Genomic DNA, 26,776 nt, shown 5'->3' on the forward strand with positions numbered 1-26,776 from the left:
TAAGGTTTTTCTATGCAGTGGGATGTGAGCATGTTCTCAGGCTGTTCAGCAGCGATATTCTTGTGAATTCAAGCCATGTATAGTTTAAAATGAGCAAATGATGTATGCAATCTGTATCATTCACTATAGTCATGCTGAAATCAACAATCTACATGTCTCCTTTTAAGCTTGAAGCATCGCATGGCATGTTTTCCACAAAGCCTCGACTATTTTGAGCACGTTGATACACTCATTTCGACGAATCAATGACGTTCGTTTGATACATAGCTATTGGCTTTGATTGAGTCTGTATACCGACGCATTTCTCAATGTTGCATATTTTTTGACCGCTTTCTGATGATTGGATGTTGTAGATGCCTTTCATTAGGTAGATACAACCAATCAAATCATCAAAGGAGCTGCGGACAACCATGGATAGGGAAGAAATAGGTTCATCCTGAGCTACCATGAGCTTTTCACTCTTCCGCCAGCAGCCAAAAGTGCTTACATCTCTGCTCGTTTTCTTTCCTTGAAATGGGAATTTTTGGTTATTTTTCGACTTGATTGAATCATTTTGCGAGATTCGGCTATATGAAATGTGCTGTTTACACCATACTCCCTTAAGCTTTCTTAAAGTCCTTTTTAAGGCGCTTCCAATGGTGCCAACTATAATAAAAGTTTTGAACAAGCTTATTGAGCAATTTATGAAAGCATGAAATGAGGTTTAAGGCCAAAATGCCGAGATTTTACATATTAGAACCTCAGAAATGAAGTATGAGGGGTTGCTTTGGATCGAGAGCGACATTTTGATTCAATATATATCTTAGTAAAAGTCTTCATTTTTTTAGGTGAAAAACGCGATCGTTTGATTTTTGATAAAAACTATGAAGGGTACCTCATGCTTTTTGGTCGATTTTTGGCCATGTCTTTTTTTTGGCTCAAAAAGTTGAGCAAAGGTGTCAGTAAGTTAGTACTACTCGAGTACAACTGTTTGGTGCTATTGTGAAGGTCTAAAACAACTTTTAGCGCGAGAAATTGCTGCTCAAATACACGCAATTTTCGCTGTGCTTTGCATGATTTTGAGTAGTAAGAGGCATTTCAGATAAGCCGCCTGCTTGTAGAAGGGCTGTTTACATCGAAACGGATGTGGGGCATATTGTATGATAGCAGATTCAAATACACAGATACAAATTGTTCCTAAAGGATCTTCACATAGTAATACTCAAACTTCAAACAATGAAATCTTGGTAATATATTAGCAATACACTTATATTAAAATATGAACGTTTACTTTTTAGCTTTTAGGAAATTTGATTCATAACACGGTAGCATTATACATATATTATGCCTGAATGCAATCAAAACAAATAGTACAGCTACGTTTATCAATCGATCTCTAGCTGTGGTGTGATGCTTCTACGATATATCTTTATCAAGTGAAACCTCAGTAATTACAGTTCATATTTATTTAACGCCATGCCATCTAAATCGAGGCACTACAGGTAATTTTATCATTCAGTTTCAAAGTTATGAATTTCACCTTATAGATAAACGTTTGCCAGGGGTGAAGGTATCTTGCGAATCAAGCTAATGCACCATCAAAACAGACGGAGATCATTGCATATACAGTATTTTGACATGCAATTGACAAACGTGAACTCATCCGATATTTTTTTTAATGGGTATAGATGCACTAGCGTCTCAACGGTTTAGCCAAGTTGGTCGAATATGCGCCAACAGCCAAGTTGTTGAGTACATTATCTTGATATCTGTTGGATCAGTAACACGGGGCATGTCGTCATTCAACATAATGTACCCATTCATCATTGATCCCACAATTAAACTCGATGTACCCGTAATGGCTAGAGAGCGAGAGAGAGAGAGAGAGAGAGAGAGAAAGGTAGTAAACTGCAGATCGAATGAGCATACGGCCACGTATGAGCATGCGCTTGATATCATAATAGCTGATACCATTTATTCAGTCAGGGCTCCCCCTTTTTTTTGAACAATGATCAGAAAATGTTGGGTTGAGCACGGCTGTTTCGAAACATTTATAGTTTTCGTATAAACCCATCCACTCCGCTCAATTTTAAAGTCTATGCAATTGACAACACACCTCTTCTTTCTTCAGTTCTTTTCTTTCATTTCACTTTTTTCATTAATCCTCTCGTTTTGTCCATTACAAGGCTGTCAACCTTTCCGCTCGTTTAAAAAAAATCAAAGAAATCCACTCACACTATGGGATTCTCATCATCGCAATTAGTGGTACTCAAGAAATGTTCAAGATCCATCCTCTACAAATTATCGAGCAATGATGATAATCGTCAGGAGCGCAGAAGATTATCCATTAAAAAAGAAGAAAAGTGTGGTGAGATGAATGCAGCTCCAGATTTGGCAAATCAATGCAAAAAAGACCAACCACAGCCCACACAGAGCAGCCATGTCTCAACGGAGCAACATCAGAAACTTCAAGATATAAATGCATGTGCGGCGGCAGCCGAAACAAACACTTGCTGCACTATGCAAATAAAGAACACCTATTCCCATCGTTTATCCCGCTTAGATCCACAAGCATCACGGTCTGTTCCAGATATCCAGATCAATCGAAGCAGTAGCCATGGTGATTTACCACCCCTGAATATAATGCAAAGCAAACAACAACCAAGCAAAAAACCAACATCCACCTCCACGCCCGTGACACCTATACAGTCTACTTTTAACGACAACAATGATCGATTCAATCTAACCTACTCAAAGAGTTCAGCTAGCAACAACAGCAGCAGTAGTTGCAGTGAAGAAGAGGAAGCGATTACGCCATCCACATGCGCATCAGGACCATGGCTATCGGCCGATGAAATGAAGTATGATAAGAATGCCATGATAACAAGAAGAAGCAAAAGTCAAGGAAATAGAACGATGATGATGATGATGATGATGATGATGGAAGCAAAGCCTATCCCCTGCTCTTCCTCCTCCTCCTTTTTTCCAATTACAAATAATCGTGGCTCTACTTCTACCAAGACCACCACCACTACTGCTAAAAAGGCAAATCAAGATAGATCTCACAGCCAGAGCTCATCCTCATCCAGTTCTTTGGACATGAAATCCATCTTTGGTAAATCAGAGTTTCGCAAAAAGGAATCAAAGGCAATCCGAATGTGGCATACTACTGTAGAACAATTAATGACACAGAGAAAAATGACGATAGCTCTAGAACAACAACGACAGCAGCCAGACAAGGCAACCAAGGTATTATACAAGAAGAATGATTGCATGGCCCTGTTGACGATTTAATTTAAATTGCAATGTGTTTACAGTGCCTTACAGAGAAAGATTTAGCTGTAGCTCGGTTTATAATCAGTGAACTCTATTACACAGAAAAGTCCTATTATCAATTTCTAATGTTTATTCGTTCTGTAAGTCTTTTCCTCTTTCCACAACTATTGAAATAGTTACTAGAATTGAATATACGCATAGAACTACATGGAACCTATGCAAACTGCTTCTCGATCTAGAGTCCCTTTAGTCAAACCAGCCGATGTTCATGTACTATTCTATCATCTGCCTGATCTCATTTCTTTGTCGGAAAAGCTCCTTGGTAAATTAGAAATTTATGCAAATGACGTTGGTGGCAGCCCTGGCACAGCGATCGGTCAAATATTCAAGGACATGGAAGACGACTTCGCTGTATTTCTGAAATACGCCATCCATTATCAAGGCCATATGAAGGCCATCCGACGTGCAAGCAATACTGGATACGCCATCAAAATTGACCACGAATCAAAGACTTGCAGAAAAGAGAACAATCGACTAGGGCTAGCAGATTACTTGATTGCTCCTTTCCAAAGAGTGCCGCGATACGAGCTATTACTGAAAGGTGAATTTTTTTTTGCTCAAAGGAGTACAATATACAAGGCGCTGGTACTCATCCGTTTTAGATCTACTAAAGCATACGCACATCCCACGACAAGATTCATCAAACGCACACGATTTAGTCGTGGCCAAGAGCATCATCAGTGGTTTAGCAGCCGCCATGAACATGGTGCAAGAAAAGATATCCAAATCACTCTTTTCACCGTCTTTTTATTTATTCAGTACGCAATCTACATCCAATTTATTAACTGTTGACCAGCCAGCATCTTGATTTTCATCGTAATCCACCTAATCCTATATACCAATCAATGTAAATATTCAAGTTGTTTCCAATAAACCCTATGCATTCATTTCACACGTGTAGCCAGAACTAGCCGATCAATCTCGCTAAGCTTGATGACGGTGTTGCCCTGTGGGCTCTCGCCCAAGACATTTCAAATCAGAGATAATAAAAATCTGGCATAAAGTAGATTTTAAACAATCAATTAACATTTAAAAAAAAGCCTATATCAGAGTCAGGAGAGGGAGTTATCCATTCGCTGATGTTGCTCTTGAGATGGCGACATAAAGCTGGCCATGTGTAAATACAGGACTTCTATCCGATCTACAGCGGCTTTTTTGAGATATTGTCATTGGAAAAGACACCTTTATGAGGCAAAGCCCCCCCAAAAAAAAGTATTTGCACTAAGAAACTGTCCTTTCAATTTCATGATCCCCATTTAATCAGCATCACAATCATCATTGTCATCAACTGAAAGGCATTTAGGTCAGCCAGCAGCAATGCCATCGCCAAAATTGATTCAAACTCAGCTAATTTTTTTCTGTTCAAGATTGGACAGATATTGTCTTTTTTCGACTTTGTTAATCTATTTTGTGATGTTCGACTATATAAACTGTAATAATCACCCTACGCTTCCTAATACATTCTTGAAGTACTTTTCGAAGCGTTTCCAATGGTGCTAACTGTAATAAGTGTTTTGACTGAAATTATTGAGCAATTTAATAAAATATGAAATGAGGTTTTTAGCGAAAATAGCCTTATTTTGCATATGAAAACCTCATAAAAGTGGTTTCAGAGGTTGCTTTGGATCAAGAGAAACATTTTGATTCAAAATATACCATAGTAAAAGTCTTCATTTTTTTTAGGACAAAAACGCGATCGTTTGATTTTCGTAAAAAAAATATGAGGTATATCTCATGCTTTTTGGTCGATTTTTGACCATGTTTTTTTTTTGGTCCCAAAAAATTGAGCAAAAACATCAGAAAGTTACTACGACTCGAGTACAATCGTTTAGAGTTATTCCAGTGGCTCAGAAAGGTCTGCATGTCGAGGTATGAAGGCTTGAAAGCTGTCAAATTTGTCTATGTATTGCTTTGTAGAGTTTATTTACGCGGCATAAATCACATCTTTGGTAGCTGCCATTTACTGGAAAAGCAATTCTGTAGCTTGAGCAATTTTTAATTCTAATAGAAGACATATTGGTTTTGGTAAAGCTGATTCATGCAAATTTTGATGCGTTATGTTGCTGGTAAGCTTATTAACAATGGAAATGAAAACCCGAATTTGCTGCTTGAACACTACGTTTTTGCATCTTTGCTTCGCTACGATAAAAAACCCCCCTATAAATCAATGCTCTCAAGTGTTGAATTAGACGCGTTAAGTTTTTCCCAAACCCTCTCCCCATTGCCGACTTTGCCGATGGTTTTATTCACCTTGTACGGCACACAATTTTTTAAAATTTTGAAAATATATGACTTGTTTGTCTACTTTTTTTATGTTTCAAATACCGGTTAGTTGTTAACCTACTGCACCTTCAATCTTGATAGTGTCATGCATTTGTACGTGGTGCTGGATTTGATCCACTGTCCGCGAATGATGAGCGTTCTGTCGTTTGTAGCATCTTCTGATGACGAGGGGCTTAGGTTATGTAAATCAGACTTGTTAACGAATACAATGCGTTTCATCAGAATCAAAGAAGCTTGGCTATCGCAATAAGAGCAACAGGCCCTATTCAAGCAGTTCTACAACAGCGATTTGGCTCTAACCCCAAAGTTACCTATGCCAGACACGTACACATTCCAACAACGCGTAGCAGGAATACTTTTTTTTTTTCGTTTTACAAAAGGTAGTATGCGTGCAAGGATTTAATCACTGTCTCAAGAGGCGTGCCACATTCAGGTACGAACCGAATTTGATAAGCGAGATTTGGATGAATGATTTGATCGCATGACAAGAACGACATTTTGAATCTTGCTGCTCGGCAATCCAAAGGGACTACCATACTGACACATTTTGAGTTCATCTTCCCTCAGGTCAGCAGGTGCACAGCTATATAGCACTGTCAAGTTACACCTATCGTTACTGGTAGAATATAGAAATGGGCAAATTGGCTGTGTTTCACACTACTAAATCAAACTGACCTGGTGCTGCTGTATTGGTTGGCATGTTCTGGGAGTTGTTGAGTCATCCAAGAGTAAGGCACATCCATGCAAATGAGCTAGCACATTGCATGATAGATAGTAGAGTGCATATCATATTGCTCTATAATCCATTAGTAGCACATATAACAGTAAAAGCGTCATGTTGACAGTATTGGAAATGTCGATTTTGAGGACCAGCGGCAATGTTTTTCCATCAGGATATATTGTGCTACAATGTGCTGAATTATTACTTTTTTGAGCAAATGACAATAGACGGATAATCTGAATAATCTCAAACGGAAAGCGGCTGCAAATATATTAGAACCCGTGGCTGCATCCATAATTCCTTTATATAAAGACATTTCGCAGAGATTTGATGGCAGTGTTCATCAAGTCTACATGTTGCTGCTGCTCATGTTTTAGAAATCTGATCTACGAAATGTATGAAACCGCCAAAAATGATGGGTAGCAGCCTCTCATACATTCATTCACACTATATACTATGCCATTCCTTGTTCTTTAGCAACATGCAACATAGTGAAGCCAAATAATGTAAATTTAGACAGGAATGTGAAGAGAAAAACAGAGTGGTTCTTTTATGAATATTCTATTACGCATAGATCAAAGTGGCCCTATATTAGCTCATTGAAACATATGAACAGGACCGAGGTGACGATGTTGACCTTTTTTTTTTTTTTTTTTTTTTTTTTTTTGTTGGGAGCGCCTTGTTGTTGTTGGTAGATTTGGCCAGCGTTAGTTGCCATTGTTAGACGCTATATGGATATCTTGGCGCACTCTGTATTCACGCTGTAAATTGACAATGTATGATATAATGCCAGGTCATTTATTAGCGTTATTTTTAGGAAGAGTTGATATCATTGCCAAGTTTCAATATACTTCGAATCACCGATGCTTGGTGAACTGATCTCGTTTTTATTGCGCCGCTTGTTATATATAGCTTTTTTTTTTTTTTTTTTTTGTTGTGTCTATTCTCGGGATTCCCTTTCATCTCTTTTTCTTTCTTTTTACTTTTTACACCATTTTGCTGATTTGAAGAAAGGGAGAGACGAGGCGCAAATCAGAGCAAGATATCCACACATTAACCCTGCTTTACAATCCATCATTCCAACTGAGACAACACACACACACACACACCATCATCAGATTCCACTGAAATGGGCCCATCCGATGACAAGATAAAAACCTACAATCCACATCTCAGTCGAGAATTCTCTTCTTGTTCTGCCACAAGCAACTCTGACCCTGAGGACCAGCAACAGCAGCAACCCATGGCCTCTGATGCTCAAGCATTCATTACACAACCTGTCAAGCGTGGAAAGTCACTTGTGCGACCTGAAAGAGAGAGAATCGATCCTAATCATAGACAATATCACTACCGTCAAGCAGCAGGTCAGGCACCCGAGGATACCATCCAAGCCAGCAAAACTGGAAATCTGCCTCAGCGCGCCTTGAGCCGCAAAGGCACCACCAAATCAGTCGCTATTCGCAGAGGAAAGAGCATATTGGGTCGTGAGGAAAAGGCCATTGAGGATGATGATTTTGCCTATGTGCAGCAAGAGCAAAAGCCCTCCTGTTGGGACAAGTTTCCAAGACCGTGGATGCTGTATTGCTATGTGTTGACCTTTTGGATCCCTCCATTTGTGCTCAAGATTTGCGGTATTCCATATGGCCAGGCACAGACGGCTTGGCGAGAAAAGATTGGTCTTGTTGCTGTCATTTTGGTCATCATGGCATTTGTTGGTTTTCTGACATTTGGTTTCACAGCAGCAACATGTCCATTACAACCTGTCGCTGTGCACGGTAATGAAGTGTCGCCGGGGTATCTGATCATCAAGGGATGGGCCTACAGTCTGTCAGATTGGCAGGGCCATCCTCCCATCAACGGCGGTAATGAGACCATGAACGTGCTGTATCCACCCATGAACGGCAGCGGCATGGACGCTTCGTTTTTGTTCCCTTCACGTGTGTCTGCCTGTGATAATGTCTTTGTCGATTTGCAAGGTCAACAGCCAAATTACTTTCCTTGTCAACTGTTCAACCCCAACCACACCGTACCACCCGACGCTTCACTCTACACCAATCGCACCAATTGCCACACATCGGACGCAGCCACCAGTCTGCTCAACACATTTGCGACTCAAGGTGTGCCCAACAAGGACGGCGCTTACAACAAGATTGCTAGAGTGTACTACAACTATGAGGATGTCAATGCGACCAACCATCTGATGATCTACAACGGGTAAAAAGAAAAACGATCCAGGAGTATTGTAGTTTAAACTAACACTGCACCTACTAGTGCTGTCTTGAATTTGGCTTTATTGCAATCTCTGCCAACAACACATTTCCAAATTGCACAAGGTGGACTTGTGGATCACATTTTAAAAGATGGCGATAGTTGGGGAGGAAAGGATATGACCTACGTGATCCAGTCGCACCATGGATCTGGTGTGTCGTGGGGAGAGGAAGCTGAATGCTTATCACAGACGATTCGAGTGGGGCAGATTGACACCTTGTCCGTGGGCTGTATGTTCTCAGAGATCGTATTGTACGTATCGCTGGTGGTCATTCTGGCTGTCATTGGCGCCAAGTTTGTCTTGGCCGTCATTTTCGGTTGGTTCCTGTCATGGAAACTGGGCAGCTTTGAAGAAGAAAGCTCATTTGCAGCACGAAGAGAGCGTGAGGAACAGATTGAAAACTGGACACGCAACATCAACACAAACGGGCCTGTGACACATGTGCCTCCACCTCCATCTCAAGCAACACAACCTGCCAAGCGTAAATCTCTTTTCCCTCGCTCGTCCAGATTTACACCCATGCAACATGGTCCGAATCGTTTCGACTTTGACAAACCACCGATGCCAGTCTGGAAAAAGTAAGTAGAGAGTATGGTTGCTCTGGAGTAAGGTGACTCACGATAGTGCATAGCAACGGTAGTCGCCCTGATTCTTACGTTTCAGCATCCACACCTTCGTTCTTCAACTCGCCCAGTCATCGTGGATCGTATGCTTCGTTCTCCACCATGAACAACAATGGCCACAACAACAATTACATGACACCTGCCATCTCCTCCTACTCGTGGGATGGCCGCAGCAGCGACTCTGCCAGCATGAATCGTTCCAGCGTCAATGGTGGTGTGTATGCAAACGGACCTCCATGTCCCTTCCCGCTTTCACCCTACTGTGTGCCTCAACCACCACCAGACTATATGCCATTCAACTACCCTCTTGCCTACACCATGTGTCTTGTCACCTGTTACTCGGAAGGCGAAGAAGGCATTCGCACCACATTGGATTCCATTGCTGTTAGCGATTACCCCAAGAGCCATACCATGCTGTTGGTCATCTGTGATGGTTTAATTACGGGCAGTGGCGAGTCCAGGTCCACTCCCGATGTCTGTGTGGGCATGATGCGCGATCTGGTTGTCCCTGCAGACGAGGTCAAGCCCCAGCCCTATGTGGCAATTGGTGATGGTGCTAAGCGGAACAACTGTGCCAAGGTCTATGCTGGTTTTTACAAGTTTAACGATGACACAGTGCCCCCAGATCAACAATCGCGTGTCCCCATGATTACCATTGTCAAATGCGGTACGGAAGAGGAACAAGGTGCGCCTAAACCTGGTAACCGTGGTAAGCGAGACTCTCAAATTGTGCTGATGCAGTTTTTGCAAAAAGTCATGTTTGATGAGCGTATGACCATGATGGAGTACGACTTTTTCAACGCTATTTGGCGTGTCACCGGTGTCCCTGCGGATAACTTTGAGATTTGTCTCATGGTGGATGCGGACACCAAGCTGTATCCTGACGCTCTGTCCAGACTGATTTCTGCTGCTGTCAAAGATCCTGAAATCTCGGGTCTCTGTGGCGAAACTCGCATTGCCAACAAAAAGGACAGTTGGGTCAGTATGATCCAGGTGTTTGAATACTACATCTCGCATCACCAGTCCAAGGCCTTTGAGTCCATCTTTGGCGGTGTCACCTGTTTGCCGGGTTGTTTCTGTATGTATCGTATCAAGGCGCCCAAGGGACCCAACGGCTATTGGGTGCCCATCTTGGCAAACCCTGATATTGTAGAGCACTATTCCGAGAATATTGTGGATACGCTGCACCGTAAAAACTTGCTGTTGCTGGGTGAAGACCGCTACTTGACTACACTGATGTTGCGTACCTTTCCCAACCGTAAAATGATGTTTATTCCTCAAGCTGTCTGTAAAACCGTGGTGCCTGATACCTTCAAGGTGCTGCTCTCTCAGCGTCGTCGTTGGATCAACTCGACTGTGCACAACTTGTTTGAACTGTTGCTGGTCAATGATCTCTGTGGTACTTTTTGCTTCTCTATGCAGGCGGTAGTCTTTATGGAGCTGGTTGGTACGTTGACACTGCCTGCCGCTATTTCGTTCACTTTGTATCTGGTGATTGAGGCCATTCTCGGTAACCCAGCTGTTGTTCCCCTGGTATTGCTTGCTCTTATCCTAGGTCTTCCTGCTGTGCTGATTGTCATTACAAGCCGCAAGATTGTCTATGTGGGTTGGATGCTCATCTACTTGATCAGTCTGCCTATTTGGAATTTCGCTCTTCCTGCTTATGCTTTCTGGCACTTTGATGATTTCTCTTGGGGTGATACACGTAAGGTAGAAGGCGTCAAAAAAGATCAGGGTCATGGCGGCGAAGGCGGTAACTTTGATAGCAGTGTCATTACCATGAAGAAGTGGAGTGAATATGAAATGGATCGTCGTACAAAGCTGGCTCAAGAAAACAACTTGCCCGTGCCTCGATTTGCTGAACGCCACATGAGCGTCGACGTGTTCAGGGAGAACGAACTCTATGATGTGCAGAACAGAAGATACAGCGATCAATCGAGCGGCAGTGCTGCTGTCCCATTGACACAGCAAATGGAACATGGCATACGTTACCGTCACTCTGGAGGAGGAGTTGGAGCTGGAGACGCGTCTGCTACTCCACTTGGTATCATACCCGCACGAGTTCAACTCTCTGATTCGACAGCAACACCTGCAAATTACGATATCAATGAAATCATGCAACCTGCTGCCAACACGACAAGGGAACAGTCGAGTGAAGAACCCATGGAAAACCATGAATTGGGCTGGATCCAGCAGAGTAGCCAAGGCAATAATTGGGCTGACCCGGCGCCGCATCACAGCCATGCTCATTTTGCTGATGATGTTGTAGTGGATGTTGCCACTACAGACGATGAAGCACCTTCCTCCTCATCGCATATCAAGAGCAGCTAGAATATAAGTCATTCATTTAATCAATACATGTATAGTAACACTAATAAAAAAAAACACATCTGTAATTAGCATTAAACATGCATGGATTAGAAAGCATTAGATCCTGGCCCTGAGACAAGTCAGTTTCAGGCCCTTTCGACGCATCATGGACGTCCCTGAAATTTGCAATGGTAGCTGTGGCAAATCAAACCCAGTTGAGAAGATTTTTTTTGACCCATTTCACCACGTTATCTTCTATAGAGGCATTGCCAGCAGGTTTAAGCTTGATTATTACAGGAAACAGCATTGACGCAGCAAATAGATCTTTCATAGTATTATTTAGTAACGCAATTTGGGGATGATTTATTAAAATTGAATGTTAAGGCTGTGCCTGAAATCCAGGGATTTTGATTGCCCTTCTGGCTTGATCTGCTTGAATAAATCGAGTTGAGTGCACAATACATTCTCTCCAAGACGATGAGCAACAATTCGCACTGATGTACCAGGGAGCGATTGTGATACTACCCAACGAATAATAGAACAAATGTCATTGTGTCATACTACAGAATTCTCATTATAACAAGCACATCGCTCTCTATGGATTACCCATCCAAGTTACATACATAATTAATTAATGTGAATGTCAAATCAGGAACACTACATTTTGTTATGGATGTAATACATGAATTTGTTGAATGAAGCCACACTGATGATATGACAGCAACCATCACAAGAATCACGTGTAGCCGACTTATTGTCATTGATTGATTGTCTGTTGAATAAAATATATCAAGAGACGATTGATTTCAATAGCAATTTTTTCCTCGTTCCTTTCATCGTTTTTTTTCTCTCTCTCTCTCTCTCTCTCTCTCTCTTTTTACTATCTATATTGCCAACCAGTTTTAGCATCGTTTGGTTTCATCACATTCACACACTCCTATTTGTCAATTAAGCCAATTAAAAAGGTATCCGTTTGTAAGTATAAAGGTTCTCATTCATGCAAAACACACAAGCAAAACAAACTGACCCCTTGAATTTTAGCTTCTATACATTGGTTGCCGTAAACACTATACACACGCGCATGATGGAAAAACGTATCAAGATTAATTGCAGCTCAAACATTATCAAAGGCAAATTTACTAATAATGGAGATCAATGGAGAGCATGGACAGTGACCTTGGAAGTGCCAAAAGTGGACTTGAGTGAGCATATTGACCATGTGGAATATGTGCTTCACGCATCATTTGGATCACCGCCAACAGGTAAAAACATGTCTGCAGCATGAACGCGATGGATCAAAAGCATCCCACTTACATAATCATCATTCTCTACAGTCTGTACAGAGCCACCCTATCAGTTGCAAAGAGAAGGATGGGGCGAATTTGATCTGCTGATACATATATTCTTCAAGGATCCACAAGTACCATCACCGCAGCGGTATGTATTTGATTTAAACTTCAAGAGATCGAAATATGCCAGTTGGCGAAAGATAGTATGTATAGACATGTACACCCATGTGCGGGTTAGAGTATTCTGATGCACTATTTTAGATTCTTGGATCTGACGCTGAATACAAGCAAGAGGACTTTATGATCGACCTTGTATTGGAGCAAGATCGGCAAGCCCGTGCTCGTGCCAGTCCTCGTCGTCGTCCTACACCCAAACATCAACAGCAACAGGAGGAATCCAGCGGTAAAAAGACCAAACATGTGTTCAAACGACAGAGAACCATTAGTTCAACCTCTTCCTTTTCACCTACCTCCTCGCCCTCTGCCTCCTCAGTTACTTCTTTAATCACACCACCTGCCGATAGTAATAACAAAGATCTGCAACAGCAACAACAACAAGAGCCACAGCATCCAGATGTAGTCGTACAGCAAGATCCAAGTCAAAACAAACAAAAATCTGTTGGTATACCACCTCACTACATACTGGATCCAGCGAATGATTTGAGTCTTGTACTAGACACCGAGGTAAAATTGTGCCTTTTGATAAAACTAGCTAGGATATTAACTGCCGTGTTGTGTATAGACAATTGATTTGGCAGAGTTCAAGGTATTGTTGGAAGCATTGGATGATATGCATCTACGTCAAGTCTTTCGTATCATGAAAAAGTATGATACTAGTACAATGGATATCAAAACATCAGATGGTAATGTAGCAAGTGTTTGAATGAGTTTGCAGTGATATAGTAACCCGTGTGTTCTATCTGTAGACGGATACTATCTCATTGATTTCAGCACGGCTTGTCCTGATCTCATCAACGAATTATGGGAGTTTGTCATTGATGTGGAGATTGAGAAATGCAAGGAATCTTCCACAGTGTCTGGACATCAGCAGCATGAACAGCAGCATTAGCAGCATATTGTATATTTTCATCAGAAACACCACCACCATGTGTATATGATTCAATCACACACACACACACACACGCGACTATATCACCGGCATCCTATGTATACTCTTTGGATCCTATCTTTTACGCCATGTATATACACACGCACTTAAAAGAAACAAATCAGAATATATTTATATACAATATTCTTTATAATTTGCATAATAAATGCAAGGGCCAAAAAAAAAACAATGGCGCCTCTGTTTTCCTCTCCCCCTTCATATACGTCCCTTCTTTCTGTCTTGATGCTGTGTCTCTCCTGGCAGCAGCTCTCTCTCTCTCTCTCTCTCTCTCTTTCTCTCTTTCGCTTTCTCTCCCTTGAATGTATGTTGGGAATTAGATGTGCTATTTTATACCCACATCAATATCATCATCACTCAAGACATCAGACGACAAGTGGGGGCTCCTTTTTTCTGTTTGCTATATTTGAAATATTTGAGTATAAACTGTTGCAAACAACAGCAATAATAAAATCATTAAAATTTCTACTGCTATATCACACATTGAATGATTTTCAAGGTTGCTGATATACATAACAAGTACCATCCTAACCTCACTATAGGGCCTACGTCGTTTGTACATGTAGTCTTTGTGCATTGCAGTATAATAGTACCATGCAAGACACTTGTACATTGGGTATATATATATATATACATATAAACACATTAGGAGGATAACATAGCATCTGTCATAATAAATAAATAATCCCCTAACACTGAGGATCTTCCCTTATATTTACATTTGCTCTGCGTAAAATAATAAATCAACCGAAATCGCTCTTTCTCTGTATTTAACTGATTATTTCTGCTCTTCCTGTTTCTTTTTCTCTCTTTCTCTCTCTTCTTTTGTTTACTCTTTCTCTGTAAAAATATATACCTTTTTTTCTGTTTGTACACTACATTAAATGACTACAGCCACCCCAGAGTCACCTCACAGTGACCCTACACCACATAACAACATGGACGAAAAGAAGGACGCAGTAGAGTTTGAGGAGCATCAACACGTGGAACATGAAGATGAAATCTCACCAGAGTTAGAACTGCTCTTGCATACAGACCCTGGCCATGGCTTAACCAGCGCTGATGTAGAGGAACGACAGGCTAAATTTGGCATGAATGAACTGCCAGAGAAGAAGACGAATCCCTTTTTAAAGTTCTTTAGTTACTTTACGGGCCCTATTTCCTATTTAATTGAAATCTCTTGTATCATTGCTGCTGTAGTAGGCGACTGGATCGATTTTGGTATCATTTTGGCTTTGCTCATCATCAACGCTGTCATTGGCTACATTGAAGAAGCTAAGGCTGAATCCGCCTTGGACGCATTGCGACAGACATTGGCTCTCAAAACGAGAAGTTACCGTGACAATGAATTGACTGAAGTAGATGTCAAGGAACTGGTGCCTGGTGATATCATTGTGCTTCGTATTGGTGATATCGTGCCCGCCGATGCTCGTCTTTTGGGTCTTGGCGTCAATGGCGAGGAGAATGACTCGGAACTCATGATTGATCAATCTGGCCTGACGGGTGAATCGCTTTTGGTCGCCAAGAAGAAGGGCAGCACCGTGTATTCTTCCAGTATCATCAAACAAGGTCAGCAGTTGGCTATTGTCACAAAGACGGGTACAGACACATTCATTGGTCGTGCTGCCAACTTGATTGCTATTACTGCTGAAGAAGGTCATTTCCAGAAAATTATCGGCAAAATCGGCAATGTCCTGATCTGGTCCACTGTTGTCCTGGTGCTCATTGTGTTTATCTACCAAATGGTCCATTTCCGTAATACGCCCAAGGGTAACTGGAAGATTGTATTGGAAAACTGTTTGGTGCTAACTGTCGCTGCTATTCCCGTGGGTCTCCCTACTGTCATGTCGGTTACAATGGCTGTCGGCGCAAAGCAATTGGCTGCAAAGCAGGTCATCGTCAAGCGATTGACCGCTGTTGAAGAACTGGCCTCTGTCTCTGTCCTGTGTTCCGACAAGACTGGTACATTGACCTTGAACGAATTGACCTTTGACAAACCATGGCTCACCAATAACTACACTGAGGACGACATCTTGCTCTACTCTTACTTGGCTGCTGAACCAGGAGCCAATGATCCCATTGAGTCTGCTGTACGTCGTGCTGCCGAAGGTCAACTTGATATCCTCAAAACTCGTCAAAATGCGCGTGAAATTCCTGGCTACAAGGTGACCAAGTTCTCTCCATTCAACCCTACCACCAAGATGACTCAAGCTACTATCCTGGATCTCGCTACCAACCAAAGCTTCAGTGTTGCTAAAGGTGCTCCTCAAGTCATTACAAAGCTGGTCGGTGGTGATGATGGAGCTGTCCACGCTGTTAATTCGCTTGCCCGTCGTGGCCTGCGTGCGCTTGGCGTTGCAAAGACACTGCCTGGCACGGATGATAAGTTTGAACTGGTTGGCATGATCTCTCTATTGGATCCTCCTCGTCCTGATTCCTTGTCTACTATTGCCGAATGCAATGCCCTCGGTGTGGACGTCAAGATGATCACTGGTGACCAAATGATTATTGCCAAGGAAGTCGCTGCTCGTCTCGGCATGGGTCGTGTTATTTTGGATGCGAATCACTTGGTGGACCCCAACAAGTCTGAAGAAGAAGTTACTGAACACTGTGTCCGTGCTGATGGTTTTGCTCAAGTGATCCCTGAACACAAGTACCGTGTAGTTGAATTGCTTCAGAACAAGGGTCTCTTGGTCGGTATGACAGGTGATGGTGTGAATGATGCTCCTGCTCTCAAGAAGGCTGATGTGGGTATTGCTGTCGAAGGCTGTACTGATGCTGCCCGTTCTGCTGCTGATATCGTGTTGCTTGCTCCTGGTTTGTCCACTATCACTGACGGTGTAATTACATCGCGTGCTATCTTTCAGCGTCTTCGCTCCTACGCCCTGTACCGTATCACTTCTACTATCCACTTTTTGCTGTTCATGTTTATTATCACGCTTGTTGAGGACTGGACCATGCCTGCTGTGCTCTTGATCATGATCTGTGTGCTGGTAAATTGATATATTGTATTGATAGATCTCAATCTAACATCCCGGTTGCTTTTAGAACGATGCTGCTACATTGGTTATTTCCATCGACAACACTGAAATTTCCGAGAAACCTGATAAATGGCGTATTGGCCAGTTACTCACCTTGTCGTTTGTTCTCGCCTCTCTACTGGCAGCTTTATCGTTTGCCCATTTCTATGTCGCCCGAGACGTGTTCCATGTTACTGATAATGAGCTTCATTCGATCATGTACTTGCATATCTCCTCAGGTAACTTCTGCTCTGATGTGGGTGTGTGTGTGTGTTCTGAATGCTAAACTTTTGATCCTTATAGCTCCTCATTTCGTGATCTTCTCAACTCGTGTGCCTGGTTATTGGTGGAGAAACATTCCCAATTGGTTATTCACAGTTTGCATTATCGGTACACAGATCATTGCACTATTCTTCTCTGTGTACGGTATTTTTGGTGAGCACGAAGGTGTGGCCCCTTGTGGTTACCCTTGGGGTCTATCTGTGCTTGGCGTTTCCCTTGTATACTTCATGCTCCTTGATGCTGTCAAGGTGCAAATCTTCCGTTCTTGGAGCTTCGAGATGACTGCAAAGGTGGTTCCCACTAAAGGTCGTAAGGCCAAGTTGGCTCATCGCAAGGAGACCAAAGCCAAGGGCTTGGAAGTCGAAGCAGCATGGAAAAAAATCCAAAAGTAAGTTGTATTGGAGGTGAATATGTCATACAATGACTAACATACATTTCTCTCCTTGATTGTAGCCCTGTCGAAGCTAGTGCCATTGCTGTTGCATTCCAAAATTACGCTCAAAAAGCTAATTAAACCCATAAAAAGTCTATTGTTCTGTCGTTCTCTACCCCTTACATTTCTCTCTCTTTTCAATACACCATTGGAATCAGGTTCCATTTAATATCATAGTATTTTTCATATATATTTATTCTTTCATATTATTATTACTTTTTTTTGGTTTTTCTCACTTGAAATTCTGTCGCTATATAATATCCAATAAAAACAAATCATTTTGATCTGTAATGTCATTTATTATCTTGCTAAACTGCTTTAATTGCTTTTTAAAATGCTGCACATGGACATGTAAAAGGTAAACAAAGGGAATAGCATGCCATGCTTGAATTTATGCATCCTGGCATTAGTACGACAAATAAAGGGTAGCTGCACTATGCTAGGTTTGTATGACTCTTGCTCTCCATTTCTCACATGCAAAAGCAGCGGTTTGCCAATGTTATCGATTTCACATGTCAAAAATGCATTGACCAATATCTTGTTACACATTGCTTTTCTTACTCATTTAGGTTCAAATCTCCTCTCAAATTACAGAGATGATAGAATCTGATAGAAGTTCAACAGCTGAAATCCTCCTTTTGAATTATAGTCTATCGGCAAAAAATTTCGTGCTTTTGTCGATTTCAGGAATCAAGCTGAAATCAGAGCAATTTTGCTCATTGCCTCTGATCTGATGTTACATTTTAAGCCCAGCAAATATGGTACCTGAAAAAATGAGCTAATCATTTTGGTGCAGATCAGGATTTTCAACTGCAAACCGTTTATATTTAGATAACCTGTAAACGCCCACCATTGGATTTGTAAAAGATGGCAATTAGATAATATAAAACCACTGAGTTTGTTGCATATAAATGAAGAAGTAGATCAAGGTCGAAATGAAGATGGTATGGCAGTGTCGAAACTCTACAAAAGTTTCGATGTTTTCAAGCTGCTTATTTGTTAAATCAAACATATGAAAACTTGCTTCTCTTTCACAAGTCAAAAATATCTGTCAGATGCGCCGACACATGAAAATATGAGACATACCGATCTGCTCGTGATGGCATTCCAACTGAACATCCCCAACCCATGATCTTTTACAAATCAAAATATGGTCCGCGGGCACCGTATCATCAGCATCTCCAAGGAACAAAGATACTTGAAAGCTGTCTAAAAGCTTGTGCGAAAAAAAGCTTATTTGAAATGTTATAAATATGGCAATGTTGGATGAAAGAAGTCTAACATACTACATTTAGATCGAGCCTTATTTCGCAAGTAGTGACCAATATGAATACCACATGCTATCTCTATAATAGATTTTACTATTACCAGTTATTAGTACCGGTATTTAAAGTCAAAGGTTATAGAATAGACTGATTTGTGATCTATATACCATGTTAAACGGACCCAATGCTAACGTCTTTCAGTTTGATCCATCCCTAAAAGGCACAGCAGGAAAATTTCATTTCAATAGAGCACCTTCCAGGCTAGATGTGCTTTCCAAAAAAAAAAAAAAAAACAAAGCTTTATAGATCATACATGTTGTACTCTCTTTCGATGAAATTTGAAGTATTCGGTTGACATGTTTTTCCTAATTTTAAGATTACTCTTCTCTAGCTTCCATTTTTTCTATTATCGACAGCCATACGAGCATCGTAACACGAACACCATTTTACAGAGTCAGTATGATCCTGAATTCACCGTTTGTGTACACTTGACAGGGCGCTGTGACATGAATCTCTGTTTCAGGCAAGACGAATAGCATGGAGCAATTACAACGAAAAAGAATCACTCATAATTTGATCCGTCATTCGCCCTAAAGGCTTTTTGGTTTCGTTATCAACGATAGATAACATGCTTATTATCATATTCTTTTAATAGAAGTGCAATCATGGATCGATAGTGTGTTATGCCTTCTCTTTGTATAACCTATGCAGTACATATCATAAACAGAGCGTCTGTGCTTGGCCCTACAATTTTCACATGTGAAAATGATCAAAGTAGGTTAAGATTGACTTCTCGTTTTAATCAACCCGATTTGGATCAGATTCACGACTATGAGAGTGATTTTCACTATAGCAAATATAATAATGAATTCAAGGGCACTCTCATGTTGCAGCAAGAAAGAGGTTTAGTTTGATTATCAAGAGACAAAAAGGTGCATTTCATATGATAAATGATGCAAAATAACGGACTGTAAATCAATGCAGTGTGTACTGATAAGGCATGATATGTGTAGTTTGGGGTGAAAACAAGCAGCCCACGTTTACAAGCTCAATTTCGGTTAAACTGGGCTCTCTCAAGTATAAAAACCCTCACTCGCCTTCAGTTTTTCTCTTCTTTTTCTCTCTTTCTTTTTTCCCTTATACCCTATCAACTGATTAAATCCAGTTTTTATCAAGAAAAATGGATCAACAAAACATATCACATATTGTAGTTGAAGAGGAAGTCTTATCTGATACATCATCAGTGTCGTCTTCTTCGTCAGACAGTACAACCACTACCACAGCCCGTGAAGAAGAGGAAAAAACAGGAAAGTTCGTTTCACGTGTTACCTCCTTCCCAATCGTTCAAGAAAGTGTTTCAACGGTACATGCCATTGCCAACAAAACCAGCCTTGGACGATTTGCTCTTCTCACTGCTAATTCCACCTTATCAACAGTCAGCAAATATACCAACAAGCAGCCTACTTATGTCCAATCTTACTACGAGAGTTACATTCAACCTCATGTCGAGAAAGCCGATGCTCTTGGTTGTCGATCATTAGACTTGATCCAAACCAAATTTCCTGTGGTAAATCAACCCACCGCGGAGATTGTCAGAGCTGTTACTGCTCCCTCTTATCAAATCGTGGATGGTGTCAAGGTCAGAATCGATGCTTCCATCAAGCAGCCTGCCAATCAAGTTGCCAAGGAAGCCAACAAGCGTATCGGCTCTGTTGTTGATAATGTTGAAGCTGTGCTTGACCGTTATCTTCCTGCTGCTGCCAATGCTCGCGAAGTTTCTGCTGATGAAAAGAAGGAGTCCAATGAAGCTCAAGAGATCAATCAAGCTGTCCGTGCTTACTACTTGTTGAATGATGCTACCGCTCGTTTGAGCCACAGAGTCACTGAACAAGTCAAGACCTCTGCCTCACAAATCCCTCGTTCGCGTGATGACTTTGCTCGTATCACCGAGACCTCGGCCCTTGTCCAAAAGACCACTGCCAACATTCAAGTCTTACAAGAAACGATTGTTCAATCCGTTTCTGTTTATGCTCAAGCTACTCAAAAACGTCTCCCTCCTGCTGTCACTGAACGTCTTTCAGTTCTGCATGCTAGCACCAACGAGAAGCTTGCCAATTTGACTCAACAGGTATCCACCCAACTCTCTCAATTAGTTGTCTTTGTCAAGGTGCAATCCAATGAAACCCCTGAATGGCTCAAAAACCGTGTTGCTTCTCTTGTCGAGATTGCCAACAAGCAGATTGATTTGGTTCGCACTCAATTCAGCCGTAGCGATATTTCTTCTTTAGATAAGGCCAAGAATGTTGCTCAAGCTCTCCAAAATCAAGTCTTACCCATCTTGCAAAATGTCCAAGCTCAATTGAACTACTATTCTGAAATCGCTCGTCAAAAGGCCTCTACTGATTTGAAGGCTCCCTTGGAATACCTCGGTTTGGCTCATGCTCCCAAACTGGCTTCTGCTCAATAAGTGTATCATTGAATAGCAAGATATGAAATAAAATAAAAGGGGCCGGGAAAAACCGTACCTTGTTTTTTTGTCATTAAATGAATCAGAAACACTGCATTTTTTTTTTACCCAATCATTGCTCATGTGAGTTTGCCATTGCGTTCATGTATATAGACTTGGATGCTGTACAATCGCATCTGTGTATCAAGCATGCATTTCATCAGGATGTACTATATATATTTTATATATTGTGTAGCCAGATAACTTCAACTCTATTTTTTCAAAGAAAACTCTGCCTCGATCATTTTATCATGCTGATTTATTGGACTTTACAATCGTAAACCTGTATAAGTGCTTATTCGATTAATCGATTGTTCTTTCTCTCTCTCTCTCTTTCTCAACATGATCCTGGTAAACTATGAGTAAAGTATGTGTAAAAGGAAAGATAGCGACTCATATGTATGATTAGCTAATGAAGAAGAAGACTAGCAACACACTAGCGAGTAACGACATTGTCAGATAAAACTTCAGCTCCAATACCTATACAGGTTCATTCAGAGAGAGGGGGAAAAAACAAGGCAAGATATACAGACTAAGTTATAGCACGTTTTGATTCCTAATCTTCTTGTTCATTTTAGTAACATCGACTGTGTTCAAGATTTGGAAAAGCTTCGAGCAGCTACCAAAATCTGATTGCATCTCCGCTTTTTTTTTCGTTCAGATTGGACAGATTTTGTTCAAATTCGACTTGATCTATCTGTTTTTCCAGAATCGACTATATAAACCGCGATGATTAACCTATATCTTCCTTAAGCTTCTTTAGAGTACTTTTTAAGGCGCATCTAATGGTACAAATAACGATAGATGTTTTGAATAAGCTTATAAAACAAAACTGAAAGATATGAAATAACGTTTTCTGCGAAAATGTCGAGATTTTGTATATCAAAGTCGTACAAAAGTGGATTCAGGGTTTGCTTTGGATCGAGGGCAACGTTTTGAATTAATATACGCCATAGAAAAAGTCTTCATTTTTGAGGTCAAAAACGCGAGCGTTTGATTCTCGATAATTTCTATGAGGTACCTCTCCTGGTTTTTGGTCATGTTTTTTGGACCCCAAAAAAATTTGAGTAAAGGTGCCAGGAAACAGCTGTTAGATGAAAGAAACCGTTTGGTGCTACTCTGGTTGCCTGAAACGACTTCAATCGCAAGAAATCGCGGCTGAAATGCACCCAAATGTCGCTATTTTTTGCATAATTTTGAGTAGCAAGAGGCAACGCTAGTGTGTTGCCTGCCCTTGAAGGCATTGTTCCCATTGATACAGAAGAGGAACAATGTGGAAAAGTTAGTGCCACAGTTTAAAGGGCTTCAATGTAACAGTAAGAGTGGAATTCTAATATGAAATCTACAAAACCATCTGTAATCATCACCAACAGGAAAAGAGTGGAATAAGCGCAGAGTCCCTGACATATAATCAACGATTGCTATCTTCTATGTGCAATGCGAGGTATACATGGACTAAAAACTGATGCTAATATATAGGGATGTACACACTCGTCCTTTAGACTACCAAGCAACTGGGAACCAATTGTGAAAAGTTTAGTTCCAGAGTTTAAAACATGAAAATGAAAACTCTTTCCCTATATATTTATTTTCAAGATACAAACCAGTGCATGATGAGCGACGATGAAGAAAGACAACAGATAGCTAAGGCCATGGCATTATCACTTGAAGGATTAGAAGCACGTTTTGATCAAGAGCAACAGGAGCAAAACGACATGAAAGCAGCGATTGCAGCATCTTTGGGAAAGACGGTTGACCAACTTACAGCAAGAGACATGTTGTTGGCGGATGCCTCTCTGCCCGTTTCTAACAGCAACAACAAAAGACCTAGAGAAGAAGAAACAAGCAGTTCATATCCAGTGCATAGAATTGTCAAACGCTTCGATAACTCTGAAACGCGCTTTTGGAACGGCATAGTCAAACTTACGTATGTGAAAGGATTTGTTGGACCCGATTATATTCGATTTGAGGATATTGTTCAGAAGGTCAGTAAGCCGGCGTGGTATTGGTGTTAGAGCTGCACATTGATAGGCTATATAGAACAGTTTAAAGAAAGCCCTCATTACAGCATTTGTGTGTAGTATGGATTTTATCAATGACCACTTTCCTTTGGACGTCAACGTTTGCATAGTTACACATGGTAGACCTGTAAAGTACTCATAGCGGCTTGTTGCCAGCTCAGTGATTGACACATCTTATTTCTTGCATGGACAGGCGATGAGGAAGCAAGTGCACTCGCATAGAATCATCATACAACCACCTCTAAAAGACAGCAAATTCGGCGTATTCCATCCCAAATTGATGCTGCTGTTTCATGATACATCCGTTCGAGTCGTCATTGGATCAGCAAATTTAGTAAGGGCAACTGCACACATGAGTCGGATAGATAGACATTTACAGTTGCGGATAGGAAAGATACGACTACGAAGAGTTGGAAAACGTGGTTTTTATTCAAGATTTTCCCAAGGTGGACCAGCCGTACACATCTATCAGTGCACTGCCACGTTTTGCAAGGGACATTTGTGATCTGCTTGATCATATGCAAGTTCCTGCTTCGGTCAAAGACGAACTTTTGAATTTCAACTTTGACAATGCCAAGGTACTTGGCCCAATGTTGCTTCACTGATACTGCAGCATAATTTAACGGTATTTTATTTCTCGCCAGGCTCACATCATTGCATCCGTATCTGGTGTTTTTGAAGGAGATATAGAGTACAGAAAATACGGACATACTCGATTGGCTGATATTGTGCAGGGTATCGTTGGTTCAACATGCAATACTAAAGACAACATGCCAAAAGTTGAAATGCAGGTATTGGTGATTCAATGGTTTCGAATGGTGCAATATTTGCTGAGCAAAATTTCCCAAATTAGACATCATCGTTGGGATCCTTATCGCTATTGTATTTGAATGAGCTGTATAGATCCTTCTGTGGCATTCCAGCATACAAAGATGGCAAGGCAACACCTATAGTGACTCAAAAGAACCAATTACCACCTATTAGTATCATATACCCATCGTTGGATACCGTGGAATCAAGTCAATTGGGCCCGCCTGTAAGTTCGTTATTTTGTTGACACTGTTGGAGGAATGTTAATTTCAAGTCTTATTTATTACAGGGTGCAGGCACTATTTGCTTGAGCACAAGTACATGGAGAAAAGATACGTTTCCAAAGCAAGTGATGTGTGATGCAATCAGCCAACGTCCAGGCACGCTGATGCATTCCAAGGTATCTATTTTCTGGATGAATGGATTATGCCATGTATTGAGAATAGTCTTGGTTTAGTATATAATTGCCACCCTTCCAACAAATACAGCAACATCAGCACAGACAGCAGCTGGCAAATTAAAGGGATGGATGTATTGCGGGTAAATATGCAGAATTGCAAAAGGGGTCATGTATCAGTCTTTATAAACACTCAAAATAGGAGCCATAACGCCACTGTCTCTGCTTGGGGAAAGTTCACCGTAGCTCGCGATACAAAGAGGCCCAAAATGAACATTAGCAATTGGGAATTGGGTGTTGTACTGCCACTCTACGATGATTCTCAATACCCTGCACCTTATCTTCGTCCTGCGCCTCGATATCAGCCATCTCAGCAAGCATGGACACAGAATATGGAATATTAGTATTGTTGATGACGATAAAGCTCGCTTATACTACAGAATATGGCTATTGTTTAGGTTTTAACTATAAGTAAATATGCGCAATTATTAATTGATCGACAAACAGAGCACTTTTCGATCATGATTTCGGAATTAGAGAATCTGCGAATACCCATGTTTGTCAGTAACAATGGTTGAATCAGATGCTAATTTGAAGCATCCCCATAAACTGGACGCAAGTTCTTTCCTAGCCGAGTAGTGGTGTATTGAGCATGTCTCTGTGTTACTATGGTGATAAAAGGAGACAATAGTTTTTGAATATCTTCAGAGGCTCCAACTTGTAGTCTTTGCTATACCTACCTCTACCCAAAATATAGCACATGTCTATAACCTATGGATTTTGCTAACCTATAGATAGCTTTAAGAAGAAGTTTGTTCACTTTCTTCTCAATCATGTATATTGTCAGAACAATATTCCCGAAGATCTGGTAATAGTAAAATTTCGTTGACAACAGGACCGTCAGTAAAAGCATTAAATTTGGATGCACATATTTATCTGTGAGCCCGTGTGCGTGTGCGTGTGCGTGTGCGTGTGTGTGTGTGTGTGTGTGTGTGTGTGTGTGTGTGTGTGTGTGTGTGTGTGTGTGTGTGTGTGTGTGTGTGTGTGTGTGTGTGTGTGTGTGTGTGTGTGTGTGTGTGTGTGTGTATGCATGTATGTGTGTTTCTAGTTGACGATTATGGTAGGCTTACTGTTATCTTTGTTTTCAGATTTTTAATAGGACTGATCCTGTTTCGAATTAAGTGTCGTCTATACACCAACAAAAAAGTTAAAAGCGCATATATGCAAGACATTTAATATGACAATTAATGCTGAGATGCGACGCAATAATAAGAAGCTCAATTGCCAGTTGATCATTTTCTTTGATCTTTCATCTACTTGCTTCTTTATCTAATTTAATCATTCAGTGTCATGCTATTTCATATTGTATTCACATTGATCTACCTGGCCCTCATAGGAAGCTCCACTGTGCAAAGCCATACAGAGACTGGTATCATTATCTGCGCTGAGTTAAGCACAAACATGGGAGCCACACCTACTCTCTCCTCTCTGAATGAGAATTCATTCACCTCCACCATAGCAGCATTTGAATCAATGCACTTACCTTTGACAACATCAGTCACTGACTGTGATCACTTCAGTACAACATTGGTCAAGAACACTGTTGGGTCGCTCGTACCACAAACCACCTGCGATGAATTAAGGGCCACAAAACCAAGCTCTGCCTTGGTACCTTCCTATGTTGATTCCTCTGCTTCAAGCATTGTAGAGGCCTCTTCTGCGTGTGATCACTATACGACAGTTACGGATACTAATGCCAATGGTGAATTAACATCTCAAACAAGATGCATTGAATACGATAATGTATCTGAAATCTTCCTTGTATCGCCCAGTAGTGATTCTGATTTCATGTTGAGTACCAGTATTTCATCAGCAATATCTAGTTCATCTATATGCGATCGTTATTCTACCATTGTGTAGCCACAAACACATTGGGCTCCATGACGTCTCTAGTGGTTTGCGCAGAATTCAGTGGGTCAGTATCTACTTCACTGATCAGTGATACTGCTACTAGCACGATGGATACATCGCAATCCGCATCAACTCTCCCGCCTGACTCGATAAGCTCTAGATTAGATTCAACAATCTCAAGCAGCTCAAGTGACT

At 41.1% G+C, this 26,776-nt stretch overlaps 7 protein-coding genes across 7 annotated transcripts; all 7 read left to right on the forward strand.

The window, feature by feature from the left end:
* Positions 1-2,217: 2,217 nt before the first annotated feature.
* Positions 2,218-4,123, forward strand: ATC70_012807 (uncharacterized protein; the record flags this gene model as incomplete). The annotated part of the gene is made up of 4 exons (XM_064831977.1): positions 2,218-3,228; positions 3,297-3,395; positions 3,457-3,856; positions 3,918-4,123. The coding sequence occupies 4 exons, from the start codon at positions 2,218-2,220 to the stop codon at positions 4,121-4,123; spliced, it is 1,716 nt and encodes a 571-aa protein (XP_064678257.1).
* A 3,325-nt stretch (positions 4,124-7,448) lies between these two features.
* On the forward strand, positions 7,449-11,542 carry ATC70_012808 (uncharacterized protein; the record flags this gene model as incomplete). The annotated part of the gene is made up of 3 exons (XM_064831978.1): positions 7,449-8,533; positions 8,591-9,166; positions 9,220-11,542. The coding sequence occupies 3 exons, from the start codon at positions 7,449-7,451 to the stop codon at positions 11,540-11,542; spliced, it is 3,984 nt and encodes a 1,327-aa protein (XP_064678258.1).
* A 1,060-nt stretch (positions 11,543-12,602) lies between these two features.
* Positions 12,603-13,879, forward strand: STT3 (oligosaccharyl transferase stt3 subunit; the record flags this gene model as incomplete). The annotated part of the gene is made up of 5 exons (XM_064831979.1): positions 12,603-12,783; positions 12,856-13,013; positions 13,072-13,494; positions 13,553-13,673; positions 13,737-13,879. 5 exons carry the CDS (start codon positions 12,603-12,605, stop codon positions 13,877-13,879), a joined length of 1,026 nt encoding a protein of 341 aa, XP_064678259.1.
* Positions 13,880-14,820: 941 nt separating this feature from the next.
* ATC70_012810 (uncharacterized protein) lies at positions 14,821-17,752 on the forward strand (the record flags this gene model as incomplete). Its single annotated transcript, XM_064831980.1, has 4 exons — positions 14,821-16,929; positions 16,985-17,195; positions 17,260-17,626; positions 17,692-17,752. 4 exons carry the CDS (start codon positions 14,821-14,823, stop codon positions 17,750-17,752), a joined length of 2,748 nt encoding a protein of 915 aa, XP_064678260.1.
* Positions 17,753-20,116: 2,364 nt separating this feature from the next.
* On the forward strand, positions 20,117-21,403 carry ATC70_012811 (uncharacterized protein; the record flags this gene model as incomplete). Its single annotated transcript, XM_064831981.1, has 1 exon — positions 20,117-21,403. The coding sequence occupies one exon, from the start codon at positions 20,117-20,119 to the stop codon at positions 21,401-21,403; it is 1,287 nt and encodes a 428-aa protein (XP_064678261.1).
* Positions 21,404-23,052: 1,649 nt separating this feature from the next.
* Positions 23,053-25,074, forward strand: ATC70_012812 (uncharacterized protein; the record flags this gene model as incomplete). Its single annotated transcript, XM_064831982.1, has 9 exons — positions 23,053-23,427; positions 23,483-23,590; positions 23,657-23,797; positions 23,853-24,041; positions 24,108-24,254; positions 24,317-24,499; positions 24,563-24,673; positions 24,731-24,813; positions 24,873-25,074. The coding sequence occupies 9 exons, from the start codon at positions 23,053-23,055 to the stop codon at positions 25,072-25,074; spliced, it is 1,539 nt and encodes a 512-aa protein (XP_064678262.1).
* A 1,057-nt stretch (positions 25,075-26,131) lies between these two features.
* Positions 26,132-26,590, forward strand: ATC70_012813 (uncharacterized protein; the record flags this gene model as incomplete). The annotated part of the gene is made up of 1 exon (XM_064831983.1): positions 26,132-26,590. The coding sequence occupies one exon, from the start codon at positions 26,132-26,134 to the stop codon at positions 26,588-26,590; it is 459 nt and encodes a 152-aa protein (XP_064678263.1).
* Positions 26,591-26,776: the final 186 nt, after the last annotated feature.

This window comes from Mucor velutinosus, assembly GCF_035048745.1.
Source record: "Mucor velutinosus strain NIH1002 chromosome Unknown tig00001569, whole genome shotgun sequence".
Taxonomy (NCBI): Eukaryota; Fungi; Mucoromycota; class Mucoromycetes; order Mucorales; family Mucoraceae; genus Mucor; species Mucor velutinosus.